This window comes from Nelusetta ayraudi, unplaced genomic scaffold, assembly GCF_046127955.1.
Source record: "Nelusetta ayraudi isolate G7.1 ecotype Tasmania unplaced genomic scaffold, CSIRO-AGI_Nayr_v1 ptg000011l, whole genome shotgun sequence".
Classification (NCBI taxonomy): domain Eukaryota; kingdom Metazoa; phylum Chordata; class Actinopteri; order Tetraodontiformes; family Monacanthidae; genus Nelusetta; species Nelusetta ayraudi.
Window position 1 is genome coordinate 28,902,989 of NW_027466061.1, and position 19,051 is coordinate 28,922,039.

General features: G+C 46.5%; 3 protein-coding genes across 3 annotated transcripts in view; 1 reads left to right on the forward strand and 2 right to left on the reverse strand.

The window, feature by feature from the left end:
- Positions 1-2,392, forward strand: part of mcama (melanoma cell adhesion molecule a) — a 35,090-nt gene extending 32,698 nt beyond the window's left edge. The window contains exons 15-16 of the mRNA XM_076022498.1: positions 261-372; positions 636-2,392. Of these exons, the coding sequence (XP_075878613.1) occupies positions 261-369 (109 nt within the window). The 3' untranslated portion in view covers positions 370-372; positions 636-2,392. The remainder of the gene's footprint in view (positions 1-260; positions 373-635) is intronic.
- Positions 2,393-3,856: 1,464 nt separating this feature from the next.
- Positions 3,857-17,023, reverse strand: LOC142885749 (E3 ubiquitin-protein ligase CBL-like). The gene is made up of 15 exons (XM_076022494.1): positions 16,420-17,023; positions 14,561-14,808; positions 13,018-13,164; positions 12,173-12,329; positions 11,969-12,090; positions 11,749-11,886; positions 11,298-11,385; positions 11,034-11,165; positions 10,502-10,711; positions 9,748-9,858; positions 9,307-9,590; positions 8,437-8,595; positions 7,706-7,812; positions 7,422-7,619; positions 3,857-7,299 (listed from the first exon to the last, which is right to left on the reverse strand). Exons 1-15 carry the CDS (start codon positions 16,561-16,563, stop codon positions 6,929-6,931), a joined length of 2,616 nt encoding a protein of 871 aa, XP_075878609.1. The 5' UTR covers positions 16,564-17,023; the 3' UTR covers positions 3,857-6,928.
- A 280-nt stretch (positions 17,024-17,303) lies between these two features.
- alkbh4 (alkB homolog 4, lysine demthylase) lies at positions 17,304-19,040 on the reverse strand. The gene is made up of 3 exons (XM_076022501.1): positions 18,882-19,040; positions 18,232-18,420; positions 17,304-18,048 (listed from the first exon to the last, which is right to left on the reverse strand). The coding sequence occupies exons 1-3, from the start codon at positions 18,993-18,995 to the stop codon at positions 17,527-17,529; spliced, it is 825 nt and encodes a 274-aa protein (XP_075878616.1). The 5' UTR covers positions 18,996-19,040; the 3' UTR covers positions 17,304-17,526.
- Positions 19,041-19,051: the final 11 nt, after the last annotated feature.

The following is a 19,051-nucleotide window of genomic DNA, read 5'->3' on the forward strand; positions in this document are numbered from 1 at the left end:
TAGGTGGTCCATGAGTGGTTCTGGTGGTGGTTCTAGACCATGCATGGCATGCAACTACGAAACTGCACACTACATTGTTTCCTCCTATGAGGTGGCTCATCAAAACACTCCATCCATCTGCTGCTGCTCCAGCTCCCTCTGTCAAATTTTACAACCCAATGTGTTTGGGTTTGCCCACCCTTGCCATAGAAACACATATTATCGCTTTGTGTTTCCGGTGGTCACTCTCTGGTCACGCTAACACGTGTTCTGCTCTCCAGCACCAAAGAAAAGACCACCAAAGATGATATTGTCGTGGAGATGAAGAGCGATGTGAAGAGCGAGGAGGCCGTCCACCTAAAGGCCGTGAACGGGGACAAACCCCAATAAACAGGTGACCACAGAAATAAACTTCTGACGACGTGGAGTTTAAATCTGATCGTGTGTCCACATATCATCTACGACTTAAAAGGGAGTTTTAATATTTCTGCATTATAATGTGAACAACCTTGACTATTACTTCATTTCATAATAAGCATAACAACTACGTAATCATTTATTTGTGGACAAATGCATATTATGTGCAGAACCACACCAAAAACCAGAGTGACGCTAAATAACGGGTGCTGCTTTGTCTCTTTTTCTCCAACCTTGCTGCGAAGGTCCTGATTGGTCGGCGTGACGGCGTGCAGGGCTGCATGAAGCCATCTGTGTACGTTTGTGCGTGTGTGTGTGTGACTGCGCAGAAGGAAACGCCTTCCAGCTCAACCACCCCCAACCCCCAACCCCCCCATCACACTTTGTGCTGTAAACACAATCACATGAGCACACTTGCACACACACATGCACCAGCCTCTATGTATGTATGGTCGCGTTTCCCCAAGAGATTTTTTTTTGCTTTTTTTGGGGTGTTTTTTTGTAGGTTCGGTTTGTTGAAGCAGTTCAGCTTGTTAAAGTTAAAGTTCTCCCGCCCCTTCTGTTGTTGTTGTTTTTTTTTAATAAAGTGTACATATTATATATATTTTGTTATTTAAGATATTTTGGCACTCATACATGTTTCATTTCATGGTCTCTTTCTTGTGCATGTTGATTTGTGTTTGTGGGCCACGGGTGAGTCTGTCGGATGTCGGAGACTAAAAGGCTGGCTGCTCCCTTTGTAGCAGCTCTTTTGTGTGCTTCACAGTCACTGAGAGAAGGCTTGTCAGCACGTTTGTTGGATTCTTTTTCTCACTGATGGTGAAATTATTTGAGAAGAAAGGCGAATACTGATGTTTAAAACTGAATCAATGACTCGTTTTATTCATCAGGGACACTTGAAATGTGGGATAATCGCATTTAAATTCCAACCAAACATAAACACTGGCAGCCTCCCTTTGCAAACTGCTGTCAAGCCTTTGTGCTGTTTGTAAATACACGTAGTGTACAGAGCTGCTAGTGGTGGCCTCGGACTGTTACTGGAGTTGAAAGAAGGTCAGAGTTTAGCGATCTGCTGTGCCTGTCTTTTTGAGAATGCATCATACACTGAATATTTTTGAGTTTTTGCTTTTTTATTTCCCTCCTCGTTTCCACTGAGAGCTAGTTGAGCCCGGAGCACTTCAGTGTTTGTGCATGTTTAATGTGTTTACTACAGATAACACATGCAGCTCTGCTGACAGGGCAGGCTGCAGGTTTTCGGATGATACGTATCCTCTGTGCAGCCACAAGGTCCCGCTGCTTTGCGTAGATAATTCATCATCCTGTCCAAGATGGAACTCTGGCAGGAGTATTTCAACCTGCACCACCCCCAAACTGTTTTAAACCAGGTTACACATGCACAGGCACCGCTGTTTTCCTCTTTAAGGCCCTTGTTGTGAATATGTTGTACTGATTGCTCGATGTGTCGGTCATTGTGAAAAGATTTTTTTGTTGTTTTTTTGGGGGTTTTTTTTGCCAACGCCACATTGCCCAGAGGACTTGCAAACATTAACAGTGTAGTGATGATTTGTTTTGGTTTGTTGTTTGCCGCCACATTGAGGCGGATTTTCATAGAAATATCCAGGTACATGACATCCTCAGGCAAAAATTGTGGACGGGTTGTTGTTATGGTTTAGAAATGCTGCGAGAAAAAAAAAAAGCCATAACACTGATCGGTACGCAGACACATATTTCTGACTTAGTCTGTCAATCTGCACCCGTTGTTGCCAGTTAAAGAAGACGTTCTGGGTTTAGTTATCTTGATTTATCACAGCGGTAACGCAAGTTTGAAAGTCAGCACTGCATTGAAGTTCTTTTTTCTTTTTTTCTAAGTGTATGTAAATTAAGTTCTGTACATGATTCTTTGCTTGCGTTTCTGTTTTTCCTTTTGTTTTTATATATATTTTTTGCAAGAAAATAATGCCAAATAAAAAAAATGTTTTGTGTAGACACAGACTAATTCCGTTGCTGTTATTTATTTATTTTTTTGCCACGGTATGTTTAAGCACTTGAATTGAGGTCACTGTGGGCCTTTTTTTAAATGTTGCCCGCAGCCTAAATGTTAAACAGAGCAGCAGCTTTTCGTCCAAAATGCTGTCAGTGTGCGCTGGAAATGACTCCAACAGTAGCTCAGGTTTCTATTTGGAAGGAGTGAATACACAGCGAACATCTGCAACGAATTCAGCCTCATAAGAGGCCCTTCCCCCTGCCAGTGAATTTTGCTTGTCCCTTGGTATTTAGCATAAAGCCTCCAATTCTGGGTGACAACAGAACGTCTAACCCTGAGACAAAGGGGCCAACAGACGCAGGAGAATATTTGTTACTTACCTAATGCAACTCGTCTGCATCTCATTTTTAGGTGTATTCTTGAAGAAAAGATAACATCTTGCGTTGGTTTATAACGTCAAGACAGCCGGGACTGAAATTGCAAGACAACGCTGGAAGTGACTATTAGGCCGTCTTTAAATTTGTTGAATGGTAAACTTTTAAGTGTTTGTAGTTGCTGCTGTGTGTGAATATTTCTTTTATTATTTGTTAAACGCAATAGTATATTGTGATTTCAGTTGTGTAGGAGTTTAATGAAAGTAATACAGTATTCAGCCTATTCAGCCCCACGTTGATATTGGATGTTATACAAGTGGTTAGAAAAACTTTGATTTCATACTTAAATGTATGGAAGGAATCCCATAAGGGAAAAATACAATTGACAAACTCCAAGGAAGAAACCACATAGTGTTACCATAAGTACCGACTTAAAGTTAATATTTTACATTGAATAAGAAACGTGAGCACAGTCATCGCTTTGTCCTTTCTGGGCTTCCGTAGAACAATGGCGGCTTATCGAGTTGAGTTCGCTGTAGGGTCAATGTGGCAAAAATCAAACAAACCCAACAGTGACTACGCGGAGTAGATTATAATAGTGATAAGAATAGCTGCTAAAATATCCCACAGTATATGATCATGTCTCTAACGCACCGAACAATAAACCTGAGAAAGGAAGGAAGAAGAAGTTTATCATGGAGGCTAAGCTAATGACAGCAACTCTTCGGGAAGTGACGCTCTTTCCCTACCCTATTTATTTTATTTCGGCAAAATTAAAATCTTAGATAGCAGCTTTGTAAAGAATGGACTTAATACGTATTGGGTTATTTGTAAGAAAGGAAGTGTGTCAGCTACTGTTCAATTTAAAGCAAGAACTCATGTCCATTATCTTGCTGAGTATCTGAAGCCAGGAGATAACTGTCAACACTTAACGAAGTATATTTATAATATTCTTTTATTATTATTATTATTATTAAAATGTCTTAAACATTAATAGATGTCAAATAAACATTTGGCTATAGTTTAAGTCTGGTTTATATAAAATAAAAAATGGCCCGTCAGTAAACCAGCATGCTGTCTTGAACAAACCACGCAGGTAAAATCGTAAAGAAAATACAGTTTAATTAAAAAATCTTAATGGCTTAGGCATGAGAATATGGCAACAAAATGAATGAGGATATTAAAAAGACAATAAATAAAATCATATTTACACATGCAACAACAAAGCAATGACCAACAATTAGTAGTAGGCTAGTTCTCTTGAAGAGAGGCAGGCGGGCGAGTGCGGTCGTCTGGGTGCCCGGGCGACCGGGCCAACACGCCCGGCAGAGTGTTCACCTGTAAAACTGTAAATCAGCGGGACAGTGCGGGAGAGAGCGGAGCCTCTGGCAGTGAGTCAACATGACGGGACAGCCTCGAGTGCCTGCTGGCACGGCTGCGCTGCAACACTCCACGACTAGTTACTGTTCGAGCGACTGAGCAAACATTTCCAAAAGGACTTGAACGCACCTCCCCTGCATGTGAACGCAACAGCGGCGCGACAGGTTTTTGGTTGAAGGCAATTAAAGCTGCAAAGATCTCAGCAGAACTGCCGTCGCCTGGCAGGGTTCACGGTCGCTCCTCCTCCTCCGCACAGCCAACACGGACAGCAGCGTCGTCTCAACAACTTGTTTTGTTACCACGTCGCCTTTGCCAGCAGATGACACCGTATCTGTTTGCCTCTCGACAAACACCAGAGCGCAATAAATAGCTGAAAAAGGGGGGCTGCACGTCGCGCAGCTTAATTCCATTTTCGCAGTAAACAAAGAGGAGCAGTTGCTGCTGGCATGTGGAGGTTGCGATGGGACATTAAAAAGGCACGTTAACGTCTGGAGTGCAGAAATAAAAAGTGACAATAGAGAGGGTGAGTTTTTTGAAAGGTGAGATAAAGCACTATGGTTAAGGGTGGTGACCGCCTCTCCTTTAAATGGTGCGCCTGCTTACATGGAGCAGTCACCTTCTCTCCGTCACAGCGTGGCTTCAACTCATGACATTCCAGTCACTCAGTAGTAGGGACTCAATTATGCATGTTAACGCCGCTGATGGCAAGAAGCGTGTCAACAGTTTCCCTTGCATCTTGGCTGAGGAATAATGCGGGCCGAGTGTCTGTCCAATAAATTCATTGTGTTCGGTCAATAGGTTGTAGAAAATAAACATTTTGACGTTGCTTCACACAGAACAACCTGGACCTGCGCTTATTTAACAGTGCTAGTGAGTAAATGGCTGGCACAGTCAGCTTAGTGCTGTTAAATTAATTTTCCGCTCGTTTTGTGCTCACATGATTCTCATAACGAGTGAGTAAGAACGTCCAAACTTTCTGTCTTCTTGTCTGTTCAGCCTAGCTAGATGTTTTAAATGAGAAAACAGCTTAACCTAAACTATCTAAGCAGTAAAAGCAGATTTGGATCAAAACCGTTGATGAAAACGCAGAGTAAAAGCTGTGAACGACAGCTCAAATGTGTTAGAAATAATAAGAGTCGCAGGTAATATTTTTTTTTTTAGTCGGTTAAGTGGATACGTGTTTGACAGGCGGCTAATATATAATGATAAATAAAAAATAAATACTGTGAATTACATTGAATGCAAAATAAAACAGTTGGAATCGTTGGCAAAAGACCCTTCAAGGAAAGCAAAACGCAATCAATGGCCAAATTGTCAATTTTAAAGAGGTACTATTGCTACATAACGAGGTTGAATTCAGTCCTGAACATGCAACCGGCGAACACCTGAGTGACTGAAATGTCCCAAGTTGCACAAAAATAAGTTTCCGAGCGTTCTTTGACTGTGAAGTACAACGGGAGATGATGCATAAAACCAAAAAGGCGTGAGTTGAACATTTGTGCTCATCTGCAGCTGATCGTGTTGTCGTCACTCTCTGGCCTTAAGAATGCGTTTATTCTTTACATTCAACCCTGGCTTCTACCTGAGTACCTGAGTGCCTTTCCAGATAGCTTTCGAGAGAAGAAACCAACCGGCACCGTTGTGTCGGTGATGCCCTTAACGTGTCAAAAGAGTGAAGAGAACCGAGCATCACATTCCGGAGGAGTGACAGAATTAAAGAAGCTTGTGGAAAAATATCAGTCGTTGTTAGTTTTACACTCAGCAATACACCTTTTTTTTTTTAGAGAGAGAGAGAGAGAGAGAGAGAGAGAGCGAGCGAGAGTACTTAAACATTAAACTTTGTTATTTCACTACAGAACCATCATTGCAACTAACGGAGAGAAAGTCGTGACAATGTGGAGCCCTGCAGTACTGCACCACGACTGAACATTCACATTCATCAGTATGAGTGCACGCACATACACACACACACCACAGAATAAAAATCACTATGTTTTTTCTTTTTTTTTCTTCCTCCCACTGATCTCACGTCGCTACATATTCCGTACACCACACAATTTGCGGAGAAGCCTGAAAGCACCAAAATGAAGCGACTGCCAGTGGCAGCGGGAGTCGGCGGGGGTTCCTTTAGCTGATCAAAGACGCGGCAGCTCTGACGCTTCACTTTAACGAGGGAACGAGTCGGACCGAAGGGAGGGGGGGAACCAGCAGCGCGAGGGAGGAGCTTGGCGAGAGCTGAGGCAGGGCGGGAAGTGGGGCTGCAGACGGAGAGCCCACAGGAGCGGGAAGAGTTGAACCTCGACCAGCGCTGCGTCCGTCCGAGGCGCATCGCACCCACATCCGTCCGAGGCCTTGTCCGTACGTACGTGGCTACTTTTCACAGTGCAAGCAAATTCAAAAGAGACCTTCCAGAGCCAATGGTGTCACAGAATGATGTCGTCCACCTTTCATCACATGTGCAGGCTGTTGCCTAATCCAAAACACGACAGTGCCACCTCTTGAGTTTTCCAAAAGCTTCACTTCTAGTGACCTAACCATCTGCACAGAAAAAAATTGCCCTTTTAAAAAATATCCACGCACATGTGGACAAACCCTCCCAACCAGCCTGGCCCACAAACGCACCTACGTGTTGTTCTGCCTTATTTCTCCGAATTGGATCTTAAAACCCTGCAGGAAGGTGCTTGATAAATGCTTTCCATGATCATGGCACAGAGTGGAGATGGATGAGAGAGAGGGTGGGAGAGTGGTGGTGGGGGGGGGGGGGGGGGGGGGGCAATGGGCGTGCCCGCGGCGATTATGTGGCGATGTGCGCCGCCGCCGACGGGATGGAGACAAACTCGCGCAGGATGTTCTTGGCCGTCTCCAGGTTGTTCTGGGCGATCATCAGAGCTTTCTGGATGTCCTGGATGGAGTAGCCCTGGGACATCAAGCACTCGATCTCCCCGTTCAGGGCCAGGCTGCCTGCAGCGGGGGTGGGCGACGGCGGGAGGAGCGGGGACGTGGCGGAGGAGGTCGAGGAGGTGGCGGAGGAGGCGGAGGGGCCGGGCAGCTCGGGCAACGGGGAGGCAAAGTCGCGTTTGACTGGACGAGGCCGTCGGTCGGAGTTGGCCCGCCGCGGGAGGGGCTTGGGGGGGCGTTCGGGGTCCCCGCCGGCCGCAAACATACCTGGAACACACGACCCGCGAGTCACGCTGGGGGGGGGGAAAAAAGGCCGAACTGGACGAAGTACGTGAAACGGTGACGAGGGAGTGTCGCTGTGAACGCGGAGAGGATTCGGAGCTACGTACTGGCTTCCACTGCGCCGTCTATGCTGAGGCTGCTGAAGGCGGTGGACGGCGCCCCCATGTCCGACATGGTTCTCCGGGTCGGGGCCGGCGGAACCACCGGTCGGGGGAAGTCGTACTCGTAGATGTCCTCCTCCTCCTTCTCGCCGCCGACGTCGCCCTTCTTGTCCTGGCAGACGGGGGCCGGCGGCGCAGGGTGGTCTGAAACAACACAGTCACATGGTCGCTCGGTCAGGAGAGCGCAGTCAGGTTTTCACCGGTGGTTTCGACGTGTAGCTCAGTGTCACCTGGCTCAGAGGGCTGCGCTGCCTCAGAAGAACCGGCCTGGCTCTGGATGTTGCACATGGACTCGTACACTTGAGGGTCCTCGAAGTCGCAGTCAGCCACATCGTCGCTGGAGAGGAAAGGGGGAGAGGAGATGAAGAAAACTGAAGCTCTGGAGCCCCCTGGTGGGCATTAAAACGACTGCGCCACACGTGGTGGCAGCGGTCCTCCAGGAAAAAGAAGACGAAAAAAAGAACACGTAATGAAATTATCTCCAGTAATTCCTCAGCCTGAAAGCTCGTCTTTGTTCTAGAAGGGTGACGATGTGAGCAATCAGGATCCTCATGGTACATGAAATCAAGACAAATCCGTCTTTGTTCTTGTTTTCATCTTCCAACACTCTCGAGTTCATGACTTTCAGGACTTGAAGCCGTGAGGCACCTCCCCGTCACCGCGATGCACATTTGGAATTCCCATAAACACAGCTTCTTCACACCCCGGTAGGCGTTTGGCTCCCTGCCCTTCCTGATATTTTAATTTACCTCACCGATGGAAAAGTCGTACGGTTGACGCACGCTCAGCGCTGGCCAAATATTTGAAATGGAAGAAGCCCAACAAAAAGAAAATATTTGCAGGTTGCTGCAGGGGATCACAATCTTTCCTGTCAACATTTCTGTTTTCCCAAAAAACGTCCCACGGTTGCCGTGCAGGCCTTAAATTAGAGCAGCGCTCTGAATCCCCACACCCTGCTTACCTGATGTCGTGGTGGTTCACCTGGGCCGGAGGCGGCGGCACCAAGGAGCCGGTGATGAACCAGGGGCTGCCAGTGGCCGGTAAAGAGGTGGGGCTCATGTATTCGTTCTCGTCACAGTCTGACGACGGCTTCTCGGCACCGGACGCAGCCGGCAGAGATCTGACCGAGCAGGAGACAAAAATAAAAGTTCATCAAAACGGTCGTCAGTGAGCCAACAGGAACGGTCATGGAAAAACCTAAACTTTGAAAAAACTCTGAAATATGAGGTGCTTTTTCACACACATCCATATGGAGGTAAATCGCAAAAAGTGCCATGGAAACGCTTTCTCGCATTTACGCGACGCCGGATGTGACGTACGAGGTCATGTGACCGGTTCACTTGATGTGAAACTGGTGTGTCGTGTTTGGACGGAGGAGGAGACGGAATATTTTTTTTTACAAGTCATCAAAGAGAAAAATATAACAACCATCCTTGACAACAAACAAAGGCAAACTTAATTAAGGCATACGCGCTTCACGGCATTCAATGGAAACACTTGCAAATTACAATTGCACTTTGTGGAAATTTTACAAATATGGCTTTTATTTTGGAAGCGCAGCTGGTGTCACAGCCTTGAAGAAAAACAAATCAAGAAGTTGGTAAAAGAGAAGGAGGGAAGTTGAAGAGAAAGTTGGGACAGATGGACGATATTGAGAAGTTAAAAACAGGAAAAGAGAATAAGAGAGAAGGCTGTGGAAGAGAAATGGTGACTGCGGCCGTTTTTTGCGCAACACTCGTCGTGATGCTCACTGCAGCCTCATGGAAAAAGCTGATGTACAGCGCTTCTCCTGCTTGTTGTGAATGATGCTGAGTGGTTGGTTCTCTGGTACCTTGCAGACAGGCAGTACACGGCGTTGGTCGCCACCTGCGCTTTGCTTCCCTCTCCGTTGCTGGACGAACTGGCGGGCAGCGGCGACACACTGGCCTTGGTGGCCGGGCGGGGCACCATGTAGTTGGAGGCCCAGGACGGCTGGTCGGGGGTGGAGGGCAGCGGCCTCCTCTGGAGCCTGGAGTCCTGGCCGCCCAGAGGGGGGCGCTCTGGGGGTGGGGGCGGGGGCAGCTCCCTCAGGGCCGGGGGCAGAGGTAGGGGCTTGTCTCGGTGGGTGGCGGAGACCTGTGGTGGTGGCGGAGGAGGAGGGGGGAGGAGGAGGAGGAAGAGGGACAACATGGCGTTGACATGACAGGGAATCCAGGGGTCCCACACTCACTCCACACTCACACTCAGTCCACACTCAGTCCACACTTCCAAGTTAAACACAGTGTCTGAGCACCTTGGCTGTGGCTCCCTGCGCACTGTGGGAGCCTGGAGGCCTCTGCTGCAGCAGGTCCAGCCGTGGCGGCACCGGGGGCAGCTGGGACACTGGGGAGGGAGGGCGCTCCACCTGCACACACACACACACACACACACACACACACACACACACACACACACACACACACACACGCGGGACGATGACAACGAATGCAGGGCGTTCTTCATGTGTGTGTGTGCTTGTGCTTGTGCTTGTGCTTGTGCTTGTGCTTGTGCGTGTGCGTGTGCGTGTGCGTGTGCGTGTGTGTGGGAATGGGGAGGGGTTTTTTTTAAGAAAAAAAACAACAACATGGTTTTTGATTTGACGAATCCCAATGAAGCTTACTGGCCTGGTCAGATTCAGAGCAGCTAATGGAATTTTTAAAATTCCGTTTCTCAACTGTTGCTGTCGCGACCCAAAAGTGGGTTGCAGAGCTGTTTTTTATTGGATCACGGCTTCAAGGGCAGTTTCCCTATTTTTTTTTTTTTTTTTTTTTTAAAACAGGGGGTTTTAATACATATATATATTTATAGAGATGTGGGCGAGTGCTTCTATGTTTGTGGAGTGAATTTGGGTCATGACAAGGGAAAAAATGTGGTTCCTGAGACTCCTGTTGAGAACCACTGCTTGAAGAAGAGTCTGCAGGAATCAGAGCTGTGCACTTGCGCGCGCGCGCGCGTGTGTGTGTGTGTGTGTGTGTGTGTGTGTGTTTGTGTTTGTGTGGGCCTCTCACCTTGGAGCAGGCCAGCCTGCTCATGACGAGGCTTTGGTCCTCCAGGCGGTCGTCCTCCTCCTCATCGTTGGCCGCCGCCTCTGCCCTGCTGGACCCATGGAAGCCGGCGAATGAAGCCCCGCTGGCCTTGGGGTGGAAGGGGTCCACCACGATGGGCTCTGTGCCTTTGATCTCGCAGCGGCAGAAAGGACAGCCCTGACCCTCCGACTCCTGCCGCACACACGTTGTGAAAAGTGAGAGTGGGTGAGGAGGAAAGGTCTCGTTCAAGGGGGATCCGACGTCACAGCAGCACAGATTTGCCTATTGGCCATCAATCACGGGCATATGTACTGTATATGTAGTATTTTCATACATTTCTCATCTGGGAGCTTCTGGATGTTCAAACAAGCACCCTCTGCATCATATTTTTTGTTTGATACTTTAAATCCCGAGAGATTCTCTCTCTCTCTGCAGCCAGAGGGAGGAGCGTTTGTCACAGAACGTTTGTCTTGGGATTTCCTCTCTGCCGGAGGAAGAAGAGTGAAATCCTCACCTGCCACGCGGTCAGACAGGAGGTACACATCAGGTGCCTGCAGGGCTCGATCTTCACGTCTTTGTCGTTCTCGGCGCAGATCTTGCAGAGCTGGAAGGTGGAGCCCATCTCGCAGTACAGCTCGTACTGCTCCTGCAGGGGGGGCGAGGAGGGAGAGGAAGGGGGAGGAGCTTCAGAAGCGCGTCAGCAAGGCGGCACACATCTGCTTCCTGTTGACACCCAGGAGCCGAGCGGCTCAATCGCGGCAGGCTAACGGCAGCTAACCTGGGTGACTTTGATGTGGTCCTGCGGAGAGGGTTCACACAGGCCCGTCAGGTCCGGGTTCTGAGCGCGGCCGTCTGGGAACAGGTAGCTGCGGAGGCGCAGCGTGCGTTAAACACACAGGGACACACATGCTCAGCACGCACTTTGACACAGCGTTGATTTTAAAAGGCTAAAAACGCACTCGGCACGACAGAAAGACTCACGGAGGGATTTTCAGTCCCGCTGTTTAGGTTATTTACATAGCATCGCTACCGGCTTTAGCTTCACATTCATGGATGCAGTAATGAGAAGTGGATGTTAACATTCCTTAAATGATCTGATTGAACATGGCTCTTTTCCTTTAACTCTCTCTTTAAAAAAAAAAAAAAAAAAACACAATTCCCTGCCATGCCATAATGAACTGTACAATTTATGAAGCAGAGCATTGAGGCGGTGCCGTGACGGGACTCACAATCCCTCTCTGTATCCGTCAATGAGGGCCTGGAAGAGGGGCTTGTTGTGGGGGATGGTCTGCAGGATGTTGCCGTCGGCCGTCACGTAGCCGATGGCCCACTGGCCCAGTCGGGTGCAGCTCAGCCTGAAGATGTAGCTGAGGGGCAGAGCCACGTTTGCAATGTCTTCTCCGAGAGTGTGTGACATGTGTGTGTGTGTGTGTGTTGTCTGCGCCTCACCTGCCCGGCTTATGTATAAACCTGTGCAGACGAGCCTTGACCTCGTCGTAGGTCAGGAAGGCCATGTATCCAGGGTGTGTGACGGCCAGGCTGTTCCAGTTCCTCAGCAGGGACGACCAGGGCTGAACATGACGACGACAACAATGATTGCCGTTATTACTGTCAACAATCGCACTCAAAGTCGGGTTCTATTTTAGCCCCTACCTGGAAGAGGCGGGTGAAGATGTCGAACTCGAAGACAGAGATGTAGTCATTGCAGGTGAGGTCGATGGTGGACTTGAGGGCCATTGCCTCCAGGCCCAAACTGATGGGGTGGAACTCGTGCAGGGCCTGGCGAAACGTCCTCCACGGGACGATAGTCCTGCGGAAAAGACAAGGGAGAAGGTTCGTCTTCTATAAATCATACACGCAGTGCTGCCCGAGTATCTTGAAATATATTTGGATGCGTTCGCGGACAGTCAAAACCCAGGAAACTACCTCCTGAAGGCGGTTTCAATCCGCTTTGCAAAGATCGGATTTCATGTGATTTGTGAGTGTTCAGACTACAAAAGAGCCATCCGGTTTCAATCTGAATGGGCTCAAAATCGGATTTTGGCTGGCAGTCTGAACGTGGCTTTCCAGAGTTTTTATCCTACTTGACATTTCTCAGCTTTTGCAGTGCTGACCCAGACGGTGAGCACACTGCACCCTCTGGTGGGTCTAAAAGTTGAGTTATTTTCATTTTTCTAATATACCAAAAATGAGTTTACCTCACCCATTATGAAATTTTCTCTTGCAGAAAATAATACAATATAAAGTTGTATTTTCTTCACTACATGTCCACCAGCTGACTGATGCAGAACCCAGAACAAACGATAAAAAGTAAAAACAAACAAACAAACAAAAAAACGAGCACTTGCAAAACCGGTTGTGGGGATGTTTTCCAGAACACTAATTCAGTGTGCAAGTAAACACCAGACTTTACATAACGGCAACTTCCCCTTTTGCCTTTTTTAACCCCTTGGGTTTTTTTTAAAGGAGAAGGAAAAAAAAAACACCCCAGAGCTTACTTATCTCCAAACGATCTTCTCCAAAACTCGGCAGCATCAGCTTTAGTGATCCTGAAGTTGTCTCCCTGGAATAATCCGTTGGGGAAGATGGCTTTTAGCTCAGCCAGCATGTGGCTGAAGATCAGAGACAGCTTGGTGAGGTTTCGCCTGGACAGCAAGAGAAGAAACACAGGACAGAGGCGGACATCAGTCGCGCTTTAATGCCATTTTAAACATTCAGCATTGTAAAGATGTGCTTGATTTAGTGATTCATGCCACATTGTGCCCAAGGTAAAATTAACTTCACAAATTTAACTTGTTTGCAGGTTTGTGCAAAAAAAACAACAAATTTTTAAAAATCTTCTCCTCCAAAACCGCAAATATTTGGGGCGTGACAATGTAGTATAACATAGCAAAGACTGTGAAGATCAAAAACTCTTAAGGAAATGGGCGAGATACCCTTGTTTTTTTTTGTTTTTTTAATAAATATTTCTGTACAGTGTCCGGATTTGTGGGGGAGGCGGTCATGACGAGTGGGCTCAGCTCCATCAACGCTGCTTGCAGCTTTAATTTGTATTATTTCTCAAAAACAAATTTGCCAGGTTGGAAAAAAAATAATGACTGTATCTAACTGCATCATATGGTGAACTTCACACACATTAACCAAACATTACAACATAACAGCCATGGTGTTTTTTTTTTTTTTTTCTTAGCTTTTACTCATCTCAATAAGTTTTAATGCTGAGTTTTGTGGCGGAAACGCCGATAAAAATCAAGAGTGTTTCTGAAGAAGTCAGTTAGGCTCGATCAGCGTGAGCTTTCACACACACACACACGGGAAGTGGAAATGATTGCAGCAACGATTAAGGCTAGACTTTAATCGCTCATTTGACTCACAAGACACATGACTGCTTTGCTTTTTCTTGGAAAAAAGGGAAGGAAGCCAAATTGCATTTGAACTACAACAAACTGTTGGTCACACATCATCCAATAATGTCATTACCCTTTAAGAGTTCTTCTGTGCAACCAAAGGTCCAATTTTATCCTTAATTCAATTTACTGATATTTCTCTCCAGAAATGACAAACTTGCATTCTTTACTTCTTGTTTTTTGACCTTAAGTTCCTTTTTGGAGAGAAAAAAACAAGCAGTTATCTATGTCAGCTGTTTTTGAGGTCACAAAGGGACCTGGTTAGTGACCACACCTCCAGCCAGGCTGGAGGTTAGACCACCTTATTTTTGTCCACTTCCAAACAAAGCATCAGTTTCAGCAAGAGGGTAACCCAGCATTTTCACAGTAGGCTAAAAATTCTGTTTTCTGGACATTTTGAAAAACTGATTGTGTTAGGCTAGGCTAAAATATGGAACATTCAAATCCCAATGGTGAACATGATGTAGCTTGCTTTGCTCAGACCGGACACACACCAGGGTTTATCTTCTGAGAAGTAAACCCATGTGATCCTTCATAATTATCTTTGTCAATAAATTCCGACTTTGAGGTTGCAAAACATCCCCACCTCTCCCCCAACTCCCTCTGTAGGATGGCTGAAATAAAATAAAAATACCTGGGCTGAGAGTTCTCCTCATGCATCCTCTCCTTGGCCTCCTTGAAAAGGCTCATGGTCTGCTTGGTCTTGTTGGTAAGGTTCTCCATGAACACGCGGAAGTACTCGTTCTCCCCGAGGATCTCCATCTTGCCCTCGTAGCGCGACAGGATGGTGCGCAGGTGCTGGTACGTGTCCGGCAGCAGGTCCAGGATGTACGGTGGGCTGTTCTTCAGCGCCACCTTGGGGTTCTGGCACAGGCGCACCACCTGGGACACAAACAAACAGAGGTGAGACTGTCTGGCGGTGGCAGCTCTGCTCAAATCCCCGGAGAGGAAGTGAAATCCTCCCTCTCAAAGTCGGGCCCGACGACTTCCTCAGTGGTGGAATTAAGGTAGAAATCTTTGGGTAATGCACAGAAATGACAGTGATTTGACTGGAACTCTGTTCACCGGGGGGGAATGTTTACCGAATTCCCGAGGAGGTGGGTTTGCTCATGCCTGGGACCACCCATACATCACTTCACAAGTGACTCCCCTCCCCCAACCAAACAGTGCAAACATTTAATAAAAGCACCCACTCAAGCAGTGTGTGTCAATGACGGCTGTTCAACTTGATAAACAGAGAAATAAGGAAACAGCCTCAATTTTGAACTAAAGCTCCATCAAAACACACTCAGCTCCAGGAATGTTAAGAATCACATTATTTTTTCCCAATCGTATTTGTTCTTTTTTCAGGGAATGGGGGAGGTAATTTTTCATCCCGATGTTCCCTGCACTCTCCCGTTGTTATCTGTGACGTAACAGAATGACTTCGACAAAGATATTTACTAACTGTCAGGAAGACAGATGTGCACTGGCACTCAAAGCTGTTCTAATGTTTAAAAGCAGCACTGAGAAGTGGAGGTGGCCGCTTGCAAGGCAAAAAAAGGGAACCGAGAACCATTTTTTGCTGAGAGCGGTGTACTGAAGTAGAACTTAAGTATTTTTGACTAAACGATGTCAGTGTTATTGCTCGTGCATAAGTGGAAGCATATGACCAAGTACTCAAGGTCCCATATTCTACCCAGTTTTAGATTGACTTTTTTTTTTTTTTTTTTTCAAATCTTGCATTTCTGGGCAGTTCACTGGCGGGATTTAGACACAAAATGTAATAATTACATCGCTAAAGTGAATTTTAGTGTTTTTATACCCCTCCAACAAGAAAGCCAGTACTGAAGTGACCTCTGTGCATGAACAGTTGTAGTGCACTCCATCTTATCTGACATCTCACAGTCCACTTCATCCATCATCTCCAGAGATTCATCTCCGAGTTTGCAGCGATAACCGCAATAAGCCAGTTCTTACACAAAACACTTGTTGGAAAAACCAATTTAGCAAGACAACAAGAAAAGCCATTAGGCATCTCTGCAGTGTCTTGGACCAACAAAGGCAAATAGAATAACTTCACTAGGGCTTTAAATTAGCTTAAGTAGCTCAAATTAGATGATGCACAAAAGATGCTGTTCTTCATTAATCCTCTCACACAATGTTGACAGCTTCAAACCGCAAAGATGAAAAAGGGGGATGCCAGACAAGCCTTTAAATTTGCCTGTCTGCATGATCTCCTCGGATCAAAGCCAATCCTGCAGAAACACTCAGGGTTAATGTAACGGTAGAACAAAACCGGCTCACGTTGGCTTTGATGCAAATGATGTGTGCTTAGCTGGTGCACAATATGGCATGGAAGATCATGACTGAGCAAAAACAGGAGCGAAGCTTTGAGTTGTGTACACGTATTTTCCTTCGGATTGACACGATTTACAACCGCAGTCGTTTCTCTGTTCCTTATTTATTTATTCTCATGAAATATGGTGACCACGACAGTCTCACAGTCAGTACCTTGTCCATGAGTTTCCAGCATTTCTCCACCATTTTCTTATCGACCACTGCAGGTTGGTGGGGCTGGGGTGGCTGCTGGTGGGGCTGAAAGGCGTCCTTCATCAAGCCGATGAGACCGGCGCCCCTCCTCGGATTTCCGGCCATTAATTCCGGCGGCGGCCGGGCGTTCGCCCCGGGGTTGTCGGCGGTTGTCTGCTCGCCGCTGCTTCTGCGGACCTATCTATCAGCTAGCGCCGGTGCTTGTTATCATGCAGAGGCTGTTGGAGAGGCGAACAAAACCCGCTGTGTGCGCTGGTAGGCGACGCGGCTAGCTAACAGGCTACATATGAGAAAGAAGCCCTCAGTCTGATCCCCGCTGCTCCGGACGTCACCGTCATGTTGATGTGCGGGCTGACCGACAGCGAGCGATCTCTTGCCGGCCGCGGTGTGTGCTCGACTCCGCCGGAGGAATCGAGGAATCGATAATAAGCCACAGTGAGAGGGATCAACACACAGGTTGTGTCTCCTTTCCAGCCATGGTTCTCGCCAACAGCAAACCCCCAGCAGCTACAGTAAACAAGGATGTCCGGCCGTGGCCTTCAAAATAAAGGCATGGTCAACAGGCTTTAAAAAAAAATAAATAGTGGGCTTAGAAAAAAAATAGTATAACAATAAGTGTCGATGAGAATTTTCCTTTTAATTATTCAATTAAAATATTTACACAAGTAAAACAACTTGACTGTCATAATACACAACAAAAATGTATTATAAAGAGACAATTTGTGTTAGAATTCCAGCAGTTTTAATCTTATATTGGAAATGTTTTTGTGTACAAATGGGCATTCCTTGCATAAACATCAAATTCCCCACTGTAAAAGACAACAGATATGAAGCCTCACACAAAACAGAGTTAAAAATTTTATTTTTAGATATATTTTGTCTTTTGCCAAGTAGTTTGAAGGTTGTGTTCTTTGTTGTGACCAAGTGGATAAAACAGTGCAAAACAAGCTTCCCTTCCATTGTCTTGCAGTTGAAGCTACACTTCGTGTGGGAAACAATGAAGTCTTTCACTTCTTCTTAGTGAAAACTTTCTCTCATGAGTCCAGGCGTCTAAAATACCACATTGATTTATACTCGGGTTCCTTGGAAGCTAAAAGCAACGTCCAACAACTGAGCTCCCAGCTGAGCCTGCTGCCCTCCAGGTAAAAACTCTGCAGACAGCTCTCTGTAAGTGCTGCACACTCTGCGCTCGTGAACATCCTGCCTGTGGATGGCATGTTTCCATCGATGCCGTGCCTCGCCGTACAGCACCACAAGCGATCTGCAAGGAAGACGTATAGCCACCTGCACTTCTTCAGGCAGTCCCAACTCTGGCAGACCCTGCTCCAGGGACATGGTGAGCGTAGCGTTTGAGAGCATGTTGATGGTGACGAGGCGCTCCCCCCAGAGCCACGAGTCATCCAAATGGGGATCAATGGCAGAGCCTCGCTGGGGATGGTAATCCAAATTACACTGCTCCACTGGCTGAAAGCTTGCCAGACTTGTGTCTTGCTGCATTCTGAGTATCAGTTGCTGGCTCAGTAATGGGAGTCCTGTAAAACCACCAATACGCACTTTTTTTTTCTTAAAGTTGACCTTTGGGCCAAAGTCCTGCAACAAAAGCCATCAAGTCTTATTTTAATAAGATAATGTGTAACATTCAAGATACATGTTTGAAAATCATTCTTTGTTGTTGTTAATTAGCATAGAATTATAAACCTCATGGGTGAAAAGAGTACTACTAAAACACTGATATACAGAATAACAGCCAAAACAACTAGTCCACTGCATGACCTGTTTCCGGCGCCCAGACTGGGACTCATTCCACACTTCCTGGTCCATTGAGTTTATCAGCTCCTTCTCCTCCTCTTCTGATATGAAATTCTCCCACAGGAAGACACCAGGAAAGGGAAAGGAAGCAGCTGTGGCATCTTCGCAAACAGCACGCTTTGAGTCGGTGTCATAGAGAAAACGATGGACGCCCTTCAAAGCAAAAAAAGAGTCATTTGTTTAATTATTTGCCAGTGTTGCATTGCAGGCACATATAATACAACGTATACGTAATGCAATCTCACATCAACATACTGTTCACTGTTAATGCTATATAACCGCAAAATATTCGGTATACTATACTGCACTGTCATTTATACTGTAGTTCTCAGTGACTACATATGTTTGAGTGCAGAAGTTGTGTTCTCTTTTGCTTAAGGGTGTAGTGTGTGAAATTTCCAGACGAAAGTGTTAAGGCTAACGTCTTTACACGAGTTGTATTTTTATTTGCAAGTGCGCATGCGTTTTCTGTACGAAAGCAAAAGTGTGACTTCGGGTGCCGGCTTCCGTAGTTCCCTGTGCACCGTGCTAGCAGCAACTATTTATATTCGGTATACTACTATATATTGTAATATATTCTTTGGGAAATGTAAATGTACAATAATCAATTTTACCTTTGCATCATTTCCCCCCAGTGGTACCTTCCCTTTCAACCGTTCACATATTAAACACCGTCGAATGCCTTTACAAGCACATGAAGCTCCTCCGTCTGTGTTTTCAGGAAGCATCCTGGCGCATCTTCTTCGAATTGGCGACGAATCTAATGTGATTGAGTGGCGCCACC